The 18,202-nt window shown below is 50.2% G+C and overlaps 1 protein-coding gene across 1 annotated transcript in view; it reads right to left on the minus strand.

The window, feature by feature from the left end:
• Positions 1-18,202, minus strand: part of wnt7aa (wingless-type MMTV integration site family, member 7Aa) — a 59,279-nt gene that overhangs the window by 15,823 nt on the left and 25,254 nt on the right. Inside the window, exon 3 of the mRNA XM_065004765.1 lies at positions 13,646-13,917. Coding sequence (XP_064860837.1) covers positions 13,646-13,917 — 272 coding nt within the window. The remainder of the gene's footprint in view (positions 1-13,645; positions 13,918-18,202) is intronic.

The raw sequence follows: 18,202 nt of genomic DNA on the forward strand, positions 1-18,202 counted from the left end.
CAGTCTGTTTCCATCTCTCTCTTTCAGTCTGTTTCCATCTCTCTCTTTCAGTCTGTCTCCATCTCTCTCTTTCAGTCTAGTCTGTCTCCATCTGTCTCTTTCAGTCTGTCTCCATCTCTCTCTTTCAGTCTGTTTCCATCTCTCTTTTTCAGTCTGTCTCCACATCTCTCTTTCAGTCTGTCTCCATCTCTCTCTTTCAGTCTGTCTCCATCTCTCTCTTTCAGTCTGTCTCCATCCCTATCTTTCAGTCTGTCTCCATCTCTCTCTTTCAGTCTGTCTCCATCTCTCTCTTTCAGTCTGTCTCCATCTCTCTCTTTCAGTCTGTTTCCATCTGTCTCTTTCAGTCTGTCTCCACATCTCTCTTTCAGTCTGTCTCCATCTCTCTCTTTCAGTCTGTCTCCATCTCTCTCTTTCAGTCTGTCTCCATCTCTCTCTTTCAGTCTGTCTCCATCCCTCTCTTTCAGTCTGTCTCCATCTCTCTCTTTCAGTCTGTTTCCATCTCTCTCTTTTAGTCTTTTTCCATCTGTCTCCTTCAGTCTGTCTCCATCTCTCTCTTTCAGTATGTCTCCATCTCTCTCTTTCAGTCTGTTTCCATCTCTCTTTTTCAGTCTGTCTCCACATCTCTCTTTCAGTCTGTCTCCATCTCTCTCTTTCAGTCTGTCTCCATCTCTCTCTTTCAGTCTGTCTCCATCTCTCTCTTTCAGTCTGTTTCCATCTCTCTCTTTCAGTCTGTTTCCATCTCTCTCTTTCAGTCTGTCTCCACATCTCTCTTTCAGTCTGTCTCCATCTCTCTCTTTCAGTCTGTTTCCATCTATCTCTTTCAGTCTGTTTCCATCTCTCTCTTTCAGTCTGTTTCCATCTCTCTCTTTCAGTCTGTCTCCATCTCTCTCTTTCAGTCTAGTCTGTCTCCATCTCTCTCTTTCAGTCTGTCTCCATCTCTCTCTTTCAGTCTGTCTCCACATCTCTCTTTCAGTCTGTCTCCATCTCTCTCTTTCAGTCTGTCTCCATCCCTCTCTTTCAGTCTGTCTCCATCTCTCTCTTTCAGTCTGTCTCCATCCCTCTCTTTCAGTCTGTTTCCATCTCTCTCTTTTAGTCTGTTTCCATCTGTCTCTTTCAGTCTGTCTCCATCTCTCTCTTTCAGTCTGTCTCCATCTCTCTCTTTCAGTCTGTTTCCATCTCTCTCTTTCAGTCTGTCTCCATCCCTCTCTTTCAGTCTGTCTCCATCTCTCTCTTTCAGTCTGTCTCCATCCCTCTCTTTCAGTCTGTTTCCATCTCTCTCTTTTAGTCTGTTTCCATCTGTCTCTTTCAGTCTGTCTCCATCTCTCTCTTTCAGTCTGTCTCCATCTCTCTCTTTCAGTCTGTTTCCATCTCTCTTTTTCAGTCTGTCTCCACATCTCTCTTTCAGTCTGTCTCCATCTCTCTCTTTCAGTCTGTCTCCATCTCTCTCTTTCAGTCTGTCTCCATCTCTCTCTTTCAGTCTGTCTCCATCCCTCTCTTTCTGTCTGTCTCCATCTCTCTCTTTCAGTCTGTTTCCATCCCTCTCTTTCAGTCTGTTTCCATCTCTCATTTTCAGTCTGTCTCCACATCTCTCTTTCAGTCTGTCTCCATCTCTCTCTTTCAGTCTGTCTCCATCCCTCTCTTTCAGTCTGTCTCCATCTCTCTCTTTCAGTCTGTCTCCACATCTCTCTTTCAGTCTGTCTCCACCTCTCTTTCAGTCTGTTTCCATCTCTCTCTTTCAGTCTGTCTCCATCTGTCTCTTTCAGTCTGTCTCCATCTCTCTCTTTCAGTCTGTCTCCATCTGTCTCTTTCAGTCTGTCTCCATCTCTCTCTTTCAGTCTGTCTCCATCCCTATCTTTCAGTCTGTCTCCATCTCTCTCTTTCAGTCTGTCTCCATCTCTCTCTTTCAGTCTGTCTCCATCTCTCTCTTTCAGTCTGTTTCCATCTGTCTCTTTCAGTCTGTCTCCACATCTCTCTTTCAGTCTGTCTCCATCTCTCTCTTTCAGTCTGTCTCCATCTCTCTCTTTCAGTCTGTCTCCATCTCTCTCTTTCAGTCTGTCTCCATCCCTCTCTTTCAGTCTGTCTCCATCTCTCTCTTTCAGTCTGTTTCCATCTCTCTCTTTTAGTCTTTTTCCATCTGTCTCCTTCAGTCTGTCTCCATCTCTCTCTTTCAGTATGTCTCCATCTCTCTCTTTCAGTCTGTTTCCATCTCTTTTCAGTCTGTCTCCACATCTCTCTTTCAGTCTGTCTCCATCTCTCTCTTTCAGTCTGTCTCCATCTCTCTCTTTCAGTCTGTCTCCATCTCTCTCTTTCAGTCTGTTTCCATCTCTCTCTTTCAGTCTGTTTCCATCTCTCTCTTTCAGTCTGTCTCCACATCTCTCTTTCAGTCTGTCTCCATCTCTCTCTTTCAGTCTGTTTCCATCTATCTCTTTCAGTCTGTTTCCATCTCTCTCTTTCAGTCTGTTTCCATCTCTCTCTTTCAGTCTGTCTCCATCTCTCTCTTTCAGTCTAGTCTGTCTCCATCTCTCTCTTTCAGTCTGTCTCCATCTCTCTCTTTCAGTCTGTCTCCACATCTCTCTTTCAGTCTGTCTCCATCTCTCTCTTTCAGTCTGTCTCCATCCCTCTCTTTCAGTCTGTCTCCATCTCTCTCTTTCAGTCTGTCTCCATCCCTCTCTTTCAGTCTGTTTCCATCTCTCTCTTTTAGTCTGTTTCCATCTGTCTCTTTCAGTCTGTCTCCATCTCTCTCTTTCAGTCTGTCTCCATCTCTCTCTTTCAGTCTGTTTCCATCTCTCTCTTTCAGTCTGTCTCCATCCCTCTCTTTCAGTCTGTCTCCATCTCTCTCTTTCAGTCTGTCTCCATCCCTCTCTTTCAGTCTGTTTCCATCTCTCTCTTTTAGTCTGTTTCCATCTGTCTCTTTCAGTCTGTCTCCATCTCTCTCTTTCAGTCTGTCTCCATCTCTCTCTTTCAGTCTGTTTCCATCTCTCTTTTTCAGTCTGTCTCCACATCTCTCTTTCAGTCTGTCTCCATCTCTCTCTTTCAGTCTGTCTCCATCTCTCTCTTTCAGTCTGTCTCCATCTCTCTCTTTCAGTCTGTCTCCATCCCTCTCTTTCTGTCTGTCTCCATCTCTCTCTTTCAGTCTGTTTCCATCCCTCTCTTTCAGTCTGTTTCCATCTCTCATTTTCAGTCTGTCTCCACATCTCTCTTTCAGTCTGTCTCCATCTCTCTCTTTCAGTCTGTCTCCATCCCTCTCTTTCAGTCTGTTTCCATCTCTCTCTTTCAGTCTGTCTCCACATCTCTCTTTCAGTCTGTCTCCACCTCTCTTTCAGTCTGTTTCCATCTCTCTCTTTCAGTCTGTCTCCATCTGTCTCTTTCAGTCTGTCTCCATCTCTCTCTTTCAGTCTGTCTCCATCTGTCTCTTTCAGTCTGTCTCCATCTCTCTCTTTCAGTCTGTCTCCATCTCTCTCGTTCAGTCTACCCCCCATCCACTGAATGACATCATCTCTCTCCTTCCCAGACAGAAGCCGCACCCTTTTTATTCATTACACTATTTCTCTCTCTCTCATTAACGATTCCATTCTCACATTTCTCATATCCCCCCCCCCCCTTCCCCCTGTCTCTCTCTACCCTCACACTGTTCTTAATTATTGCATTCCCCCTTCTCCCCCCATCTCTCTCTCTCTCTCCCCATCTCCCTCTCTCCACCCATTTTGGGGCGGCAGGTAGCCTAGTGGTTCGAGCGTTGGGCCAGCAATTGAAAAATCGCAAGATCAAATCCCCGAGCTGACAAGGTAAAAATCTGTTGTTCTGCCCCTGAACAAGACAGTTAACCCACTGTTCCTAGGCCCTCATTGAAAATAAGAATTTGTTCTTAACTGACTTGCCTAGTTAAATAAAGGTAAAATAAAAACATCCCCTTCTCTTGCTCACTCACCTCTCTCTCTCTCTCTGTTCTTAATGATTCCATTCCCCCTCCTCTCATATCCCCCTCCCTGTCTATCTCTCACTCTTCTACCCTCACCCTATTCTTAATGATTAAATTCCCCCTTCTCTTCCCTCCCTCACTCCCCCCACCCTCCTCCCCTCAGACAGGCTGGAGTCAGGTGGGTAATCATCAGAAGCCCTGGGAGCACAGCAGCTTAGTATGGTAATGCCTCAGACTCCTGAGAAACACTACATTCATGGAGCTGATTGAAGCTACATTGAAGCTACATGCCCATGAAGATATTGTTGTCAGTTTAACATTCAGACCCCCTGGAAGCTCAAGTAGGAAGACAGTCGCAGACACAAGCTCAAAGCCCTTTGATGTCAACAAAGCTATGCTTTGTCCCAGAGCAATGACTTGGCCAGTCTGGGCCCAGATGACAGACTACACTGGCCAAGCGGAGAAATACTGGGTATGCATGATGTTTCTAATGATGACAAACTACAGGACAGGGATTCTCAGATCATTAACCTAGCTTAGTGCCAGTCTTGATGTGTCACAAAATCCCTGGTACCTGGTGGCAGCAACCAGCATAGCGCCAGTCTAGATGGGTCAAAAAAAGCCTGGTGCCAGTCTGGAGGGTACCTGGTGCCAGGACCCAGCATAGTGCCAGTCTGGAGGATACCTGGTGTCAGTCTGGAGGGTACCTGGTGCCAGTCTGGAGGGTACCTGGTGTCAGTCTGGAGGGTACCTGGTGCCAGTCTGGAGGGTATCTGGTGCCAGGACCCAGCATAGTGCCAGTCTGGAGGATACCTGGTGTCAGTCTGAAGGGTACCTGGTGTCAGTCTGGAGGGTACCTGGTGCCAGTCTGGAGGGTACCTGGTGCCAGTCTGGAGGGTATCTGGTGCCAGGACCCAGCATAGTGCCAGTCTGGAGGATACCTGGTGTCAGTCTGAAGGGTACCTGGTGTCAGTCTGGAGGGTACCTGGTGCCAGTCTGGAGGGTACCTGGTGCCAGGACCCAGCATAATGCCAGTCTGGAGGGTACCTGGTGCCAGCATAGTGTCAGTCTGGAAGGTACCTGGTGCCAGGACCCAGCATAGTGCCAGTCTGGAGGGTACCTGGTGTCAGTCTGGAGGGTACCTGGTGCCAGGACCCAGCATAGTGCCAGTCTGGAGGGTACCTGGTGTCAGTCTGGAGGGTACCTGGTGCCAGTCTGGAGGGTACCTGGTGTCAGTCTGTAGGGTACCTGGTGCCAGTCTGGAGGGTACCTGGTGTCAGTCTGGAGGGTACCTGGTGTCAGTCTGGAGGATACCTGGTGCCAGGACCAAGCATAATGCCAGTCTGGAGGGTACCTGGTGCCAGCATAGTGTCAGTCTGGAAGGTACCTGGTGCCAGGACCCAGCATAGTGCCAGTCTGGGGGATACCTGGTGCCAGTCTGGAGGGTACCTGGTGTCAGTCTGGAGGGTACCTGGTGTCAGTCTGGAGGGTACCTGGTGTCAGTCTGGAGGGTACATGGTGCCAGCCTGGAGGGTACCTGGTGTCAGTCTGGAGGGTACCTGGTGTCAGTCTGGAGGGTACCTGGTGTCAGTCTGGAGGGTACCTGGTGTCAGTCTGGAGGGTACCTGGTGTCAGCATAGTGCCAGTCTAGAGGATACCTGATGTCAGTCTGGAGGATACCTGGTGCCAGCATAGTGCCAGTCTGGAGGGTACCTGGTGCCAGGACCCAGCATAGTGCCAGTCTGGGGGATACCTGGTGTCAGTCTGGAGGGTACCTGTTGTCAGTCTGGAGGGTACCTGGTGTCAGTCTGGAGGGTACCTGGTGTCAGTCTGGAGGGTACCTGGTGTCAGTCTGGAGGGTACCTGGTGCCAGTCTGGAGGGTACCTGGTGTCAGTCTGGAGGGTACCTGGTGTCAGTCTGGAGGGTACCTGGAGGGTACCTGGTGTCAGTCTGGAGGGTACCTGGTGTCAGTCTGGAGGGTACCTGGTGTCAGCATAGTGCCAGTCTAGAGGATACCTGATGTCAGTCTGGAGGATACCTGGTGCCAGCATAGTGCCAGTCTGGAGGGTACCTGGTGCCAGCATAGTGCCAGTCCAGAGGATACCTGGGGCCAGCATAGTGCCATTCTGGAGGGTACCTGGTGCCAGCATAGTGCCATTCTGGAGGGTACCTGGTGCCAGCAGCCAGCATAGTGCCATTCTTGAGGATACCTGGGGCCAGCATAGTGCCAGTCTGGAGGGTACCTGGTGCCAGCAACCAGCATAGTGCCATTCTGGAGGGTACCTGGTGCCAGCATAGTGCCAGTCTGGAGGATACCTGGGGCCAGCATAGTGCCAGTCTGGAGGGTACCTGGTGCCAGGACCCAGCATAGTGCCAGTCTGGAGGGTACCTGGTGCCAGCATAGTGCCAGTCTGGAGAGTACCTGGTGTCAGCATAGTGCCAGTCTGGAGTATATCTGGGGCCAGCATAGTGCCAGTCTGGAGGGTACCTGGTGCCAGCATAGTGCCAGTCCAGAGGATACCTGGGGCCAGCAGCCAGCATAGTGCCAGTCTGGAGGATACCTGGTGCCAGCATAGTGCCAGTCTGGAGGGTACCTGGTGTCAGGACCCAGCATAGTGCCAGTCTGGAGGATACCTGGTGCCAGCATAGTGCCAGTCCAGAGGATACCTGGGTCCAGCATAGTGCCAGTCTGGATGGTACCTGGTGCCAGCATAGTGCCAGTCCAGAGGATACCTGGGGCCAGCAGCCAGCATAGTGCCAGTCTGGAGGATACCTGGTGCCAGGACCCAGCATAGTGCCAGTCTGGAGGGCAGGTACGGGGAGACTCGACATGATCGAGGGAAAGATGAATGGAGCAAAGTATAGAGCGATCCTTGATGAAAACCTGCTCCAGAGTACCCAGGACCTCAGACTTGGGTGAAGGTTCAACTTCAAACAGGACAACAACCCTAAGCACACAGTCAAGACAATTCAGGAGTGGCTTCGGCACAAGTCTCTGAATGCCCATTAGTGGGCCAGCCAGAGCCCGGACTTGGAGAGACCTCAAAATAGCTGTGTAGCAACGCTCCCCATCCAACCTGACAGAGCTTGAGAGGATCTGCAGAGAAGAATGAGAGAAACTCCCCAAATACAGGTGTGCCAAGCGTGTAGCATCATACCCAAGAAGACACGAGGCTGTGATTGCTGTACTGAGTAAAGGGTCTGAATTACTTATGTAAATGGGATATTTCTGTTTTTTATTTTTATAAATTAGCAAACATTTCTAAAAACCAGTTTTTTTGCTTTGTCATTATGGGGTATTGTTTGTAGATTGACGGGGATATGATATGATATGACCCTACAGAGCTGGTTGGGGATATGATATGATATGACCCTGAAGAGCTGATTGGGGATGTGATATGATATGACCCTACAGAGCTGGTTGGGATATGATATGATATGACCCTGAAGAGCTGATTGGGGATGTGATATGATATGATATAAATTATTGAATCAATTGTAGAATAACATAACAATATGTGGATAAAGTCAAGGGGTCTAAATACTTTGGGAAGACACCGGAGTTACATAACCCTTTCACAGGATGTGTTAACTCTTGAGGGGTCTCCACCGAGCTATGTAAATCTGTTTTGAGTTTTAATGAACCGTATTGTGGAACAAAATTCGAAATACATTTCATCTTGATGTTCTGGTGCCGTTTGGGCAGTTTAAAGTATTGATCCTCTACCAGACCTGTATGGTCAATTCAAATATCATAACATATCATATATCATATCATATCCCCAACCAGCTCTGTAGGGTCATATCAAATCATATCCCCAATCAGCTCTGTAGGGTCATATCATATCCCAACCAGCTCTGTAGGGTCATATCATATCCCAAACAGCTATGTAGGGCCATATCATATCCCAACCAGCTCTGTAGGGTCATATCATATCCCAACCAGCTCTGTAGGGTCATATCATATCATATCCCAACCAGCTCTGTAGGGTCATATCATATCCCAACCAGCTCTGTAGGGTCATATCATATCATATCCCAACCAGCTCTGTAGGGTCATATCATATCCCAACCAGCTCTGTAGGGTCATATCATATCATATCATATCCCAACCAGCTCTGTAGGTTCATATCATATCCCCAATCAGCTCTGTAGGGTCATATCATATCCCAACCAGCTCTGTAGGGTCATATCATATCATATCATATCCCCAATCAGCTCTGTAGGGTCATATCATATCATATCCCAATCAGCTCTGTAGGGTCATATCATATCCCAACCAGCTCTGTAGGGTCATATCATATCATATCATATCCCCAATCAGCTCTGTAGGGTCATATCATATCATATCATATCCCCAATCAGCTCTGTAGGGTCATATCATATCCCAACCAGCTCTGTAGGGTCATATCATATCATATCATATCCCAACCAGCTCTGCAGGGTCATATCATATCATATCATATCCCAATCAGCTCTGTAGGGTCATATCATATCATATCCCAACCAGCTCTCTAGGGTCATATCATATCATATCCCCAACCAGCTCTGTAGGTTCATATCATATCCCCAATCAGCTCTGTAGGGTCATATCATATCATATCATATCCCCAATCAGCTCTGTAGGGTCATATCATATCATATCATATCCCAACCAGCTCTGTAGGGTCATATCATGGTCTCTCCTATCATTGCTATGCAGACGACACACAATTAATCTTCTCCTTTCCCCCTTCTGATGACCAGGTGGCGAATCGCATCTCTGCATGTCTGGCAGACATATCAGTGTGGATGACGGATCACCACCTCAAGCTGAACCTCGGCAAGACGGAGCTGCTCTTCCTCCCGGGGAAGGACTGCCCGTTCCATGATCTCGCCATCACGGTTGACAACTCCATTGTGTCCTCCTCCCAGAGCGCTAAGAACCTTGGCGTGATCCTGGACAACACCCTGTCGTTCTCAACTAACATCAAGGCGGTGGCCCGTTCCTGTAGGTTCATGCTCTACAACATCCGCAGAGTATGACCCTGCCTCACACAGGAAGCGGCGCAGGTCCTAATCCAGGCACTTGTCATCTCCCGTCTGGATTACTGCAACTCGCTGTTGGCTGGGCTCCCTGCCTGTGCCATTAAACCCTACAACTCATCCAGAACGCCGCAGCCCGTCTGGTGTTCAACCTTCCCAAGTTCTCTCACGTCACCCCGCTCCTCCGCTCCCTCCACTGGCTTCCAGTTGAAGCTTGCATCCGCTACAAGACCATGGTGCTTGCCTACGGAGCTGTGAGGGGAACGGCACCTCAGTACCTCCAGGCTCTGATCAGGCCCTACACCCAAACAAGGGCACTGCGTTCATCCACCTCTGGCCTGCTCGCCTCCCTACCACTGAGGAAGTACAGTTCCCGCTCAGCCCAGTCAAAACTGTTCGCTGCTCTGGCCCCCCAATGGTGGAACAAACTCCCTCACGACGCCAGGACAGCGGAGTCAATCACCACCTTCCGGAGACACCTGAAACCCCACCTCTTTAAGGAATACCTAGGATAGGATAAAGTAATCCCTCTCACCCCCCCTCCCCCTTAAAAGATTTAGATGCACTACTATTCCACTGGATGTCATAAGGTGAATGCACCAATTTGTAAGTCGCTTTGGATAAGAGCGTCTGCTAAATGACTTAAATGTAAATGTAAATATCATATCATATCATATCCCCAACCAGCTCTGTAGGGTCATATCATATCATATCCCAACCAGCTCTGTAGGGTCATATCATATCATATCCCAACCAGCTCTGTAGGGTAATATCATATCATATCCCAACCAGCTCTGTAGGGTCATATCATATCATATCCCAACCAGCTCTGTAGGGTCATATCATATCATATCCCAACCAGCTCTGTAGGGTCATATCATATCATATCCCCAACCAGCTCTGTAGGTTCATATCATATCCCCAATCAGCTCTGTAGGGTCATATCATATCATATCATATCCCCAATCAGCTCTGTAGGGTCATATCATATCATATCATATCCCCAATCAGCTCTGTAGGGTCATATCATATCCCAATCAGCTCTGTAGGGTCATATCATATCATATCCCAACCAGCTCTGTAGGGTCATATCATATCATATCCCAATCAGCTCTGTAGGGTCATATCATATCATATCATATCCCCAATCAGCTCTGTAGGGTCATATCATATCATATCCCAACCAGCTCTGTAGGGTCATATCATATCATATCCCCAACCAGCTCTGTAGGGTCATATCATATCATATCCCCAATCAGCTCTGCAGGGTCATATCATATCATATCCCCAATCACCTCTGTAGGGTCATATCACATCATATCCCCAACCAGCTCTGTGGGGTCATATCATATCATATCCCCAATCAGCTCTGTAGGGTCATATCATATCATATCATATCCCCAATCAGCTCTGTAGGGTCATATCATATCATATCCCCAATCAGCTCTGTAGGGTCATATCATATCATATCATATCCCCAATCAGCTCTGTAGGGTCATATCATATCATATCATATCCCCATTCAGCTCTGTAGGGTCATATCATATCATATCCCCAACCAGCTCTGTAGGTTCATATCGTATCATATCCCCAATCAGCTCTGTAGGGTCATATCATATCATATCCCCAATCAGCTCTGTAGGGTCATATCATATCATATCATATCCCCAATCAGCTCTGTAGGGTCATATCATATCATATCATATCCCCATTCAGCTCTGTAGGGTCATATCATATCATATCCCCAATCAGCTCTGTAGGGTCATATCATATCATATCCCCAATCAGCTCTGTAGGGTCATATCATATCATATCATATCCCCAATCAGCTCTGTAGGGTCATATCATATCCCAACCAGCTCTGTGGGGTCATATCAAATCCTATCATATCTCCAATCAGCTCTGTAGGGTCATATCATATCCCCATTCAGCTCTGTAGGGTCATATCATATAATATCTCCGACCAGCTCTGTAGGGTCATATCATATCATATCATATCCCCAACCAGCTCTGTAGTGTCATATCATATCATATCCCCAATCAGCTCTGTAGGGTCATATCATATCATATCCCCAATCAGCTCTGTAGGGTCATATCATATCCCAACCAGCTCTGTAGGGTCATATCATATCCCAACCAGCTCTGTAGGGTCATATCATATCCCCAATCAGCTCTGTAGGGTCATATCATATCATATCCCCAACCAGCTCTGTAGGGTCATATCATATCATATCATATCCCCAACCAGCTCTGTAGGGTCATATCATATCATATCACATCCCCAATCAGCTCTTCAGGGTCATATCATATCATATCCCCAACCAGCTCTGTAGGGTCATATCATATCATATCCCCAACCAGCTTTGTAGGGTCATATCATATCATATCCCCAACCAGCTCTGTAGGGTCATATCATATCCCCAACCAGCTCTGTAGGGTCATATCATATCATATCCCCAACCAGCTCTGTAGGGTCATATCATATCATATCATATCCCCAATCAGCTCTGTAGGGTCATATCATATCATATCATATCCCCAATCAGCTCTGTAGGGTCATATCATATCATATCATATCCCAACCAGCTCTGTAGGGTCATATCATATCATATCCCCAACCAGCTCTGTAGGGTCATATCATATCATATCCCAACCAGCTCTGTAGGGTCATATCATATCATATCATATCCCCAACCAGCTCTGTAGGGTCATATCATATCATATCATATCCCCAATCAGCTCTGTAGGGTCATATCATATCATATCATATCCCAATCAGCTCTGTAGGGTCATATCATATCATATCATATCCCCAATCAGCTCTGTAGGGTCATATCATATCATATCATATCCCCAATCAGCTCTGTAGGGTCATATCATATCATATAATATCCCCAACCAGCTCTGTAGGGTCATATCATATCATATCCCCAACCAGCTCTGTAGGGTCATATCATATCATATCCCAACCAGCTCTGTAGGGTCATATCATATCATATCATATCCCCAACCAGCTCTGTAGGGTCATATCATATCATATCATATCCCCAACCAGCTCTGTAGGGTCATATCATATCATATCCCCAATCAGCTCTGTAGGGTCATATCATATCATATCCCCAACCAGCTCTGTAGGGTCATATCATATCATATCCCAACCAGCTCTGTAGGGTCATATCATATCATATCATATCCCCAACCAGCTCTGTAGGGTCATATCATATCATATCCCCAACCAGCTCTGTAGTGTCATATCATATCATATCCCCAACCAGCTCTGTAGGGTCATATCATATCATATCCCCAACCAGCTCTGTAGTGTCATATCATATCATATCCCCAACCAGCTCTGTAGGGTCATATCATATCATATCATATCCCCAATCAGCTCTGTAGGGTCATATCATATCATATCCCAACCAGCTCTGTAGGGTCATATCATATCTCCGACCAGCTCTGTAGGGTCATATCATATCATATCCCCAATCAGCTCTGTGGGGTCATATCATATCATATCCCCAATCAGCTCTGTGGGGTCATATCATATCATATCCCCAATCAGCTCTGTAGGGTCATATCATATCATATCATATCCCAACCAGCTCTGTAGGGTCATATCATATCATATCATATCATATCCCAACCAGCTCTGTAGGGTCATATCATATCATATCATATCCCCAACCAGCTCTGTAGGGTCATATCATATCATATCATATCCCAACCAGCTCTGTAGGGTCATATCATATCATATCCCTAACCAGCTCTGTAGGGTAATATCATATCATATCCCCAATCAGCTCTGTAGGGTCATATCATATCATATCCCCAACCAGCTCTGTAGGGTCATATCATATCATATCATATCCCCAATCAGCTCTGTAGGGTCATATCATATCATATCCCCAACCAGCTCTGTAGGGTCATATCATATCCCAATCAGCTCTGTAGGGTCATATCATATCATATCCCCAATCAGCTCTGTAGGGTCATATCATATGTCTCCTGACCCCTCCAGTATTTATGCTGCAGTAGTTTGTGTGTCGGGAGATAGGGTCAGTTGGTTTATCTGGAGTCCTATTCGGTGTCCTGTGTGAATCTAAGTGTGCGTTCTCTAATTCCCTCCTTCTCTCTTTCTTTCTCTCTCTCGGAGGACCGAGCTGACAAGGTACAAAATCTGTCGTTCTGCCCCTGAACAGGCAGTTAACCCACTGTTCCTAGGCCGTCATTGAAAATAAGAATTTGTTCTTAACTGACTTGCCTAGTAAAATAAAGGTAAAATAAAAATAAAAATAAACCTGAGCCCTAGGACCATGCCCCAGGACTACCTGACATGATGACTCCTTGCTGTCCCCAGTCCACCTGGCCGTGCTGCTGCTCCAGTTTCAACTGTTCTGCCTTATTATTATTGGACCATGCTGGTCATTTATGAACATTTGAACATCTTGGCCATGTTCTGTTATAATCTCCACCCGGCACAGCCAGAAGAGGACTGGCCACCCCACATAGAGGAGGGTGGAGGGGGTCTGTTTGTTGCTCTACCTCATGGTGGTCTATCAGACTACAGTAAAGGTGTTTTATACCATGTCTCAATATGATACAATGATCTTCCTATTAGACATTGTTAGTGAGGGGAAACATTGACATGACTTCCTACAGGATGTCATTGAGGTGGAATGTCCACTTTCGTATCTACATACCTTGCGTCCCACCTCGTTGTTGTGGAGGTTCATTAAGGTCCTGGCGTTCTGTTTGATCTCTCTCGCGTCTACGAAGACCTTAGAGAACCCCAGGCCATAGCTCACGTCAGCCGAGCAGCCTCCCCACTTCCAGCCCTCGTCCTGGCTGTAGGTCCCCTGCTTGTCCTTATCACAGCCGCAGTCAGACAGGTTCCCCTGGGTACACGCTGCTGTGATGGCATGGGCCACACCTGCGGCGATGATGGCGTAGGTAAACGCTGCCTCCTTACTACCTGGGAGAGAGGAGAGAGGATTTGATTGGTTGATAGGTTGATTGATTTCCCCAAAGGGAATTTGTTTTGCACAGCAATGAAATACATAAAGAAAGAACATTTTTTAATCAGAATCGCTGACAACATGACCCTCTGTTAGGGCGGTATCAAGCCTCCTCACATACCTGACATAGCTTGTTCAAACCAAATCATAAAATGTGCGAGGCAAGCCAAGTTTAGTTCATTTATCACGGCTGCTTTAAACAGATTAATGCCGGTAGGGGGTGAGGGGCAGGGGAGGGCTGCAGGGGGAAGGAGGAGAGAAGGGCAGGGAAAGGGGGAAGGAGAGCAGGGAAAGGGGAGAGGAGGGGGAGGAGGGCAGGGAAAGGGGAGAGGAGGGGAGGAGGGCAGGGAAAGGGGGAGAGGAGAAGAGGAGGAGGAGGGCAGGGAAAGGGGGAGAGGAGAAGAGGAGGAGGAGGGCAGGGAAAGGGGGAGAGGAGAGCAGAGAAAGGGGGAGAGGAGAAGAGGAGGAGGAGGGCAGGGAAAGGGGGAGAGGAGAGCAGAGAAAGGGGGAGAGGAGAGCAGAGAAAGGAGGAGAGGAGCAGAGGAGGAGGAGGGCAGGGAAAGGGGGAGAGGAGAAGAGGAGGAGGAGGGCAGGGAAAGGGGGAGAGGAGAAGAGGAGGAGGAGGGCAGGGAAAGGGGAGAGGAGAAGAGGAGGAGGAGGGCAGGGAAAGGGGAGAGGAGAAGAGGAGGAGGGCAGGGAAAGGGGGAGAGGAGAAGAGGAGGAGGGCAGGGAAAGGGGGAGAGGAGAAGAGGAGGAGGAGGGCAGGGAAAGGGGGAGAGGAGAGCAGAGAAAGGGGGGAGAGGAGAAGAGGAGGAGGAGGAGGGCAGGGAAAGGGGGAGAGGAGAAGAGGAGGAGGAGGGCAGGGAAAGGGGGAGAGGAGAAGAGGAGGAGGAGGGCAGGGAAAGGGGGAGAGGAGAAGAGGAGGAGGAGGGCAGGGAAAGGGGGAGAGGAGAGCAGAGAAAGGGGGAGAGGAGAAGAGGAGGAGGAGGGCAGGGAAAGGGGGAGAGGAGAAGAGGAGGAGGGCAGGGAAAGGGGGAGAGGAGAAGAGGAGGAGGAGGGCAGGGGAAAGGGGGAGAGGAGAGCAGAGAAAGGGGAGAGAGGAGAAGAGGAGGAGGAGGAGGAGGGCAGGGAAAGGGGGAGAGGAGAAGAGGAGGAGGGCAAGGAAAGGGGGGAGAGGAGAAGAGGAGGAGGAGGGCAGGGAAAGGGGGAGAGGAGAAGAGGAGGAGGAGGGCAGGGAAAGGGGGAGAGGAGAAGAGGAGGAGGAGGGCAGGGAAAGGGGGAGAGGAGAGCAGAGAAAGGGGGAGAGGAGAAGAGGAGGAGGAGGGCAGGGAAAGGGGGAGAGGAGAAGAGGAGGAGGGCAGGGAAAGGGGGAGAGGAGAAGAGGAGGAGGAGGGCAGGGAAAGGGGGAGAGGAGAAGAGGAGGAGGAGGGCAGGGAAAGGGGGAGAGGAGAAGAGGAGGAGGGCAGGGAAAGGGGGAGAGGAGAAGAGGAGGAGGAGGGCAGGGAAAGGGGGAGAGGAGAGCAGAGAAAGGGGGAGAGGAGAAGAGGAGGAGGAGGGCAGAAAGGGGGAGAGGAGAAGAGGAGGAGGAGGGCAGGGAAAGGGGGAGAGGAGAAGAGGAGGAGGAGAGCAGAGAAAGGGGGAGAGGAGAAGAGGAGGAGGAGGGCAGGGAAAGGGGGAGAGGAGAGCAGAGAAAGGGGGAGAGGAGAGCAGAGAAAGCGGGAGAGGAGCAGAGGAGGAGGAGGGCAGGGAAAGGGGGAGAGGAGAGCAGAGAAAGGGGGAGGAGAGCAGAGAAAGGGGGAGAGGAGCAGAGGAGGAGGAGGGCAGGGAAAGGGGGAGAGGAGAAGAGGAGGAGGGCAGGGAAAGGGGGAGAGGAGAAGAGGAGGAGGAGGGCAGGGAAAGGGGAGAGGAGAGCAGAGAAAGGGGGAGAGGAGAGCAGAGAAAGGAGGAGAGGAGCAGAGGAGGAGGAGGGCAGGGAAAGGGGGAGAGGAGAAGAGGAGGAGGAGGGCAGGGAAAGGGGGAGAGGAGAAGAGGAGGAGGAGGGCAGGGAAAGGGGGAGAGGAGAAGAGGAGGAGGAGGGCAGGGAAAGGGGGAGAGGAGAAGAGGAGGAGGGCAGGGAAAGGGGGAGAGGAGAAGAGGAGGAGGAGGGCAGGGAAAGGGGGAGAGGAGAAGAGGAGGAGGGCAGGGAAAGGGGAGAGGAGAAGAGGAGGAGGAGGAGGGCAGGGAAAGGGGGAGAGGAGAGCAGAGAAAGGGGGAGAGGAGAAGAGGAGGAGGAGGGCAGGGAAAGGGGGAGAGGAGAAGAGGAGGAGGAGGGCAGGGAAAGGGGGAGAGGAGAAGAGGAGGAGGAGGGCAGGGAAAGGGGGAGAGGAGAAGAGGAGGAGGAGGGCAGGGAAAGGGGGAGAGGAGAGCAGAGAAAGGGGGAGAGGAGAAGAGGAGGAGGAGGGCAGGGAAAGGGGGAGAGGAGAAGAGGAGGAGGGCAGGGAAAGGGGGAGAGGAGAAGAGGAGGAGGAGGGCAGGGAAAGGGGGAGAGGAAAAGAGGAGGAGGGCAGGGAAAGGGGGAGAGGAGAAGAGGAGGAGGAGGGCAGGGAAAGGGGGAGAGGGAGAGCAGAGAAAGGGGGAGAGGAGAAGAGGAGGAGGAGGGCAGGGAAAGGGGGAGAGGAGAAGAGGAGGAGGAGGGCAGGGAAAGGGGGAGAGGAGAAGAGGAGGAGGGCAGGGAAAGGGGGAGAGGAGAAGAGGAGGAGGAGGGCAGGGAAAGGGGGAGAGAGGAGAGCAGAGAAAGGGGGAGAGGAGAAGAGGAGGAGGAGGGCAGGGAAAGGGGAGAGGAGAAGAGGAGGAGGAGGGCAGGGAAAGGGGGAGAGGAGAAGAGGAGGAGGAGGGCAGGGAAAGGGGGAGAGGAGAAGAGGAGGAGGAGGGCAGGGAAAGGGGGAGAGGAGAAGAGGAGGAGGGCAGGGAAAGGGGAGAGGAGAAGAGGAGGAGGAGGGCAGGGAAAGGGGGAGAGGAGAAAGAGGAGGAGGGCAGGGAAAGGGGGAGAGGAGAGCAGAGAAAGGGGGAGGAGAGCAGAGAAAGGGGAGAGGAGAAGAGGAGGAGGAGGGCAGGGAAAGGGGGAGAGAAGAGCAGAGAAAGGGGAGAGGAGAGCAGAGAAAGGGGGAGAGGAGCAGAGGAGGAGGGCAGGGAAAGGGGGAGGAGAGCAGAGAAAGGGGGAGAGGAGAAGAGGAGGAGGAGGGCAGAGAAAGGGGAGAGGAGAAGAGGAGGAGGAGGGCAGGGAAAGGGGGAGAGGAGAGCAGAGCAGAGAAAGGGGGAGAGGAGAAGAGGAGGAGGAGGGCAGGGAAAGGGGGAGAGGAGAAGAGGAGGAGGAGGGCAGGGAAAGGGGGAGAGGAGAAGAGGAGGAGGAGGGCAGGGAAAGGGGGAGAGGAGAGCAGAGAAAGGGGGAGAGGAGAAGAGGAGGAGGAGGGCAGGGAAAGGGGGAGAGGAGAGCAGAGAAAGGGGAGAGGAGAAGAGGAGGAGGGCAGGGAAAGGGGAGAGGAGAGCAGAGAAAGGGGGAGAGGAGAAGAGGAGGAGGAGGGCAGGGAAAGGGGAGAGGAGAAGAGGAGGAGGAGGGCAGGGAAAGGGGGAGAGGAGAGCAGAGGAGGAGGAGGGCAGGGAAAGGGGGGGAGGAGAGCAGAGAAAGGGGGAGAGGAGGGAATGGAGGGAGACAAATGCACCTGAAGGGCTCTGAGTATTGTGCGCTCACAGATATCTGTAGGAGATAGAATCCAAACTTAGTTTACTATGCCAAAGAGAAAGTGTCAATCTCAGAGGGCACACTAGATGTACTATAAACACTGTCCTTTATTCTGCCTGTCAGACAGAGGAATCATTAGTCCAGCCAGGCAGGCTGCTGCAGGTTGACCGGCTGAGAGACAGTGTTGACCGGCTGAGAGACAGTGTTGACCGGCTGAGAGACAGTGTTGACCTGCTGAGAGACAGTGTTGACCTGCTGAGAGACAGTGTTGACCTGCTGAGAGACAGTGTTGACCTGCTGAGAGACAGTGTTGACCTGCTGAGAGACAGGGTTGACCTGCTGAGAGGCAGTGTTGACCTGCTGAGAGACAGTGTTGACCTGCTGAGAGACAGTGTTGAACTGCTGAGAGACAGTGTTGACCTGTTGAGAGACAGTGTTGACCTAGAGGTTGACCTGCTGAGAGACAGTGTTGACCTAAGGTTGACCTGCTGAGAGGCAGTGTTGACCTGCTGAGAGGCAGTGTT

This window comes from Oncorhynchus nerka, linkage group LG2 (assembly GCF_034236695.1).
Source record: "Oncorhynchus nerka isolate Pitt River linkage group LG2, Oner_Uvic_2.0, whole genome shotgun sequence".
NCBI lineage: Eukaryota > Metazoa > Chordata > Actinopteri > Salmoniformes > Salmonidae > Oncorhynchus > Oncorhynchus nerka.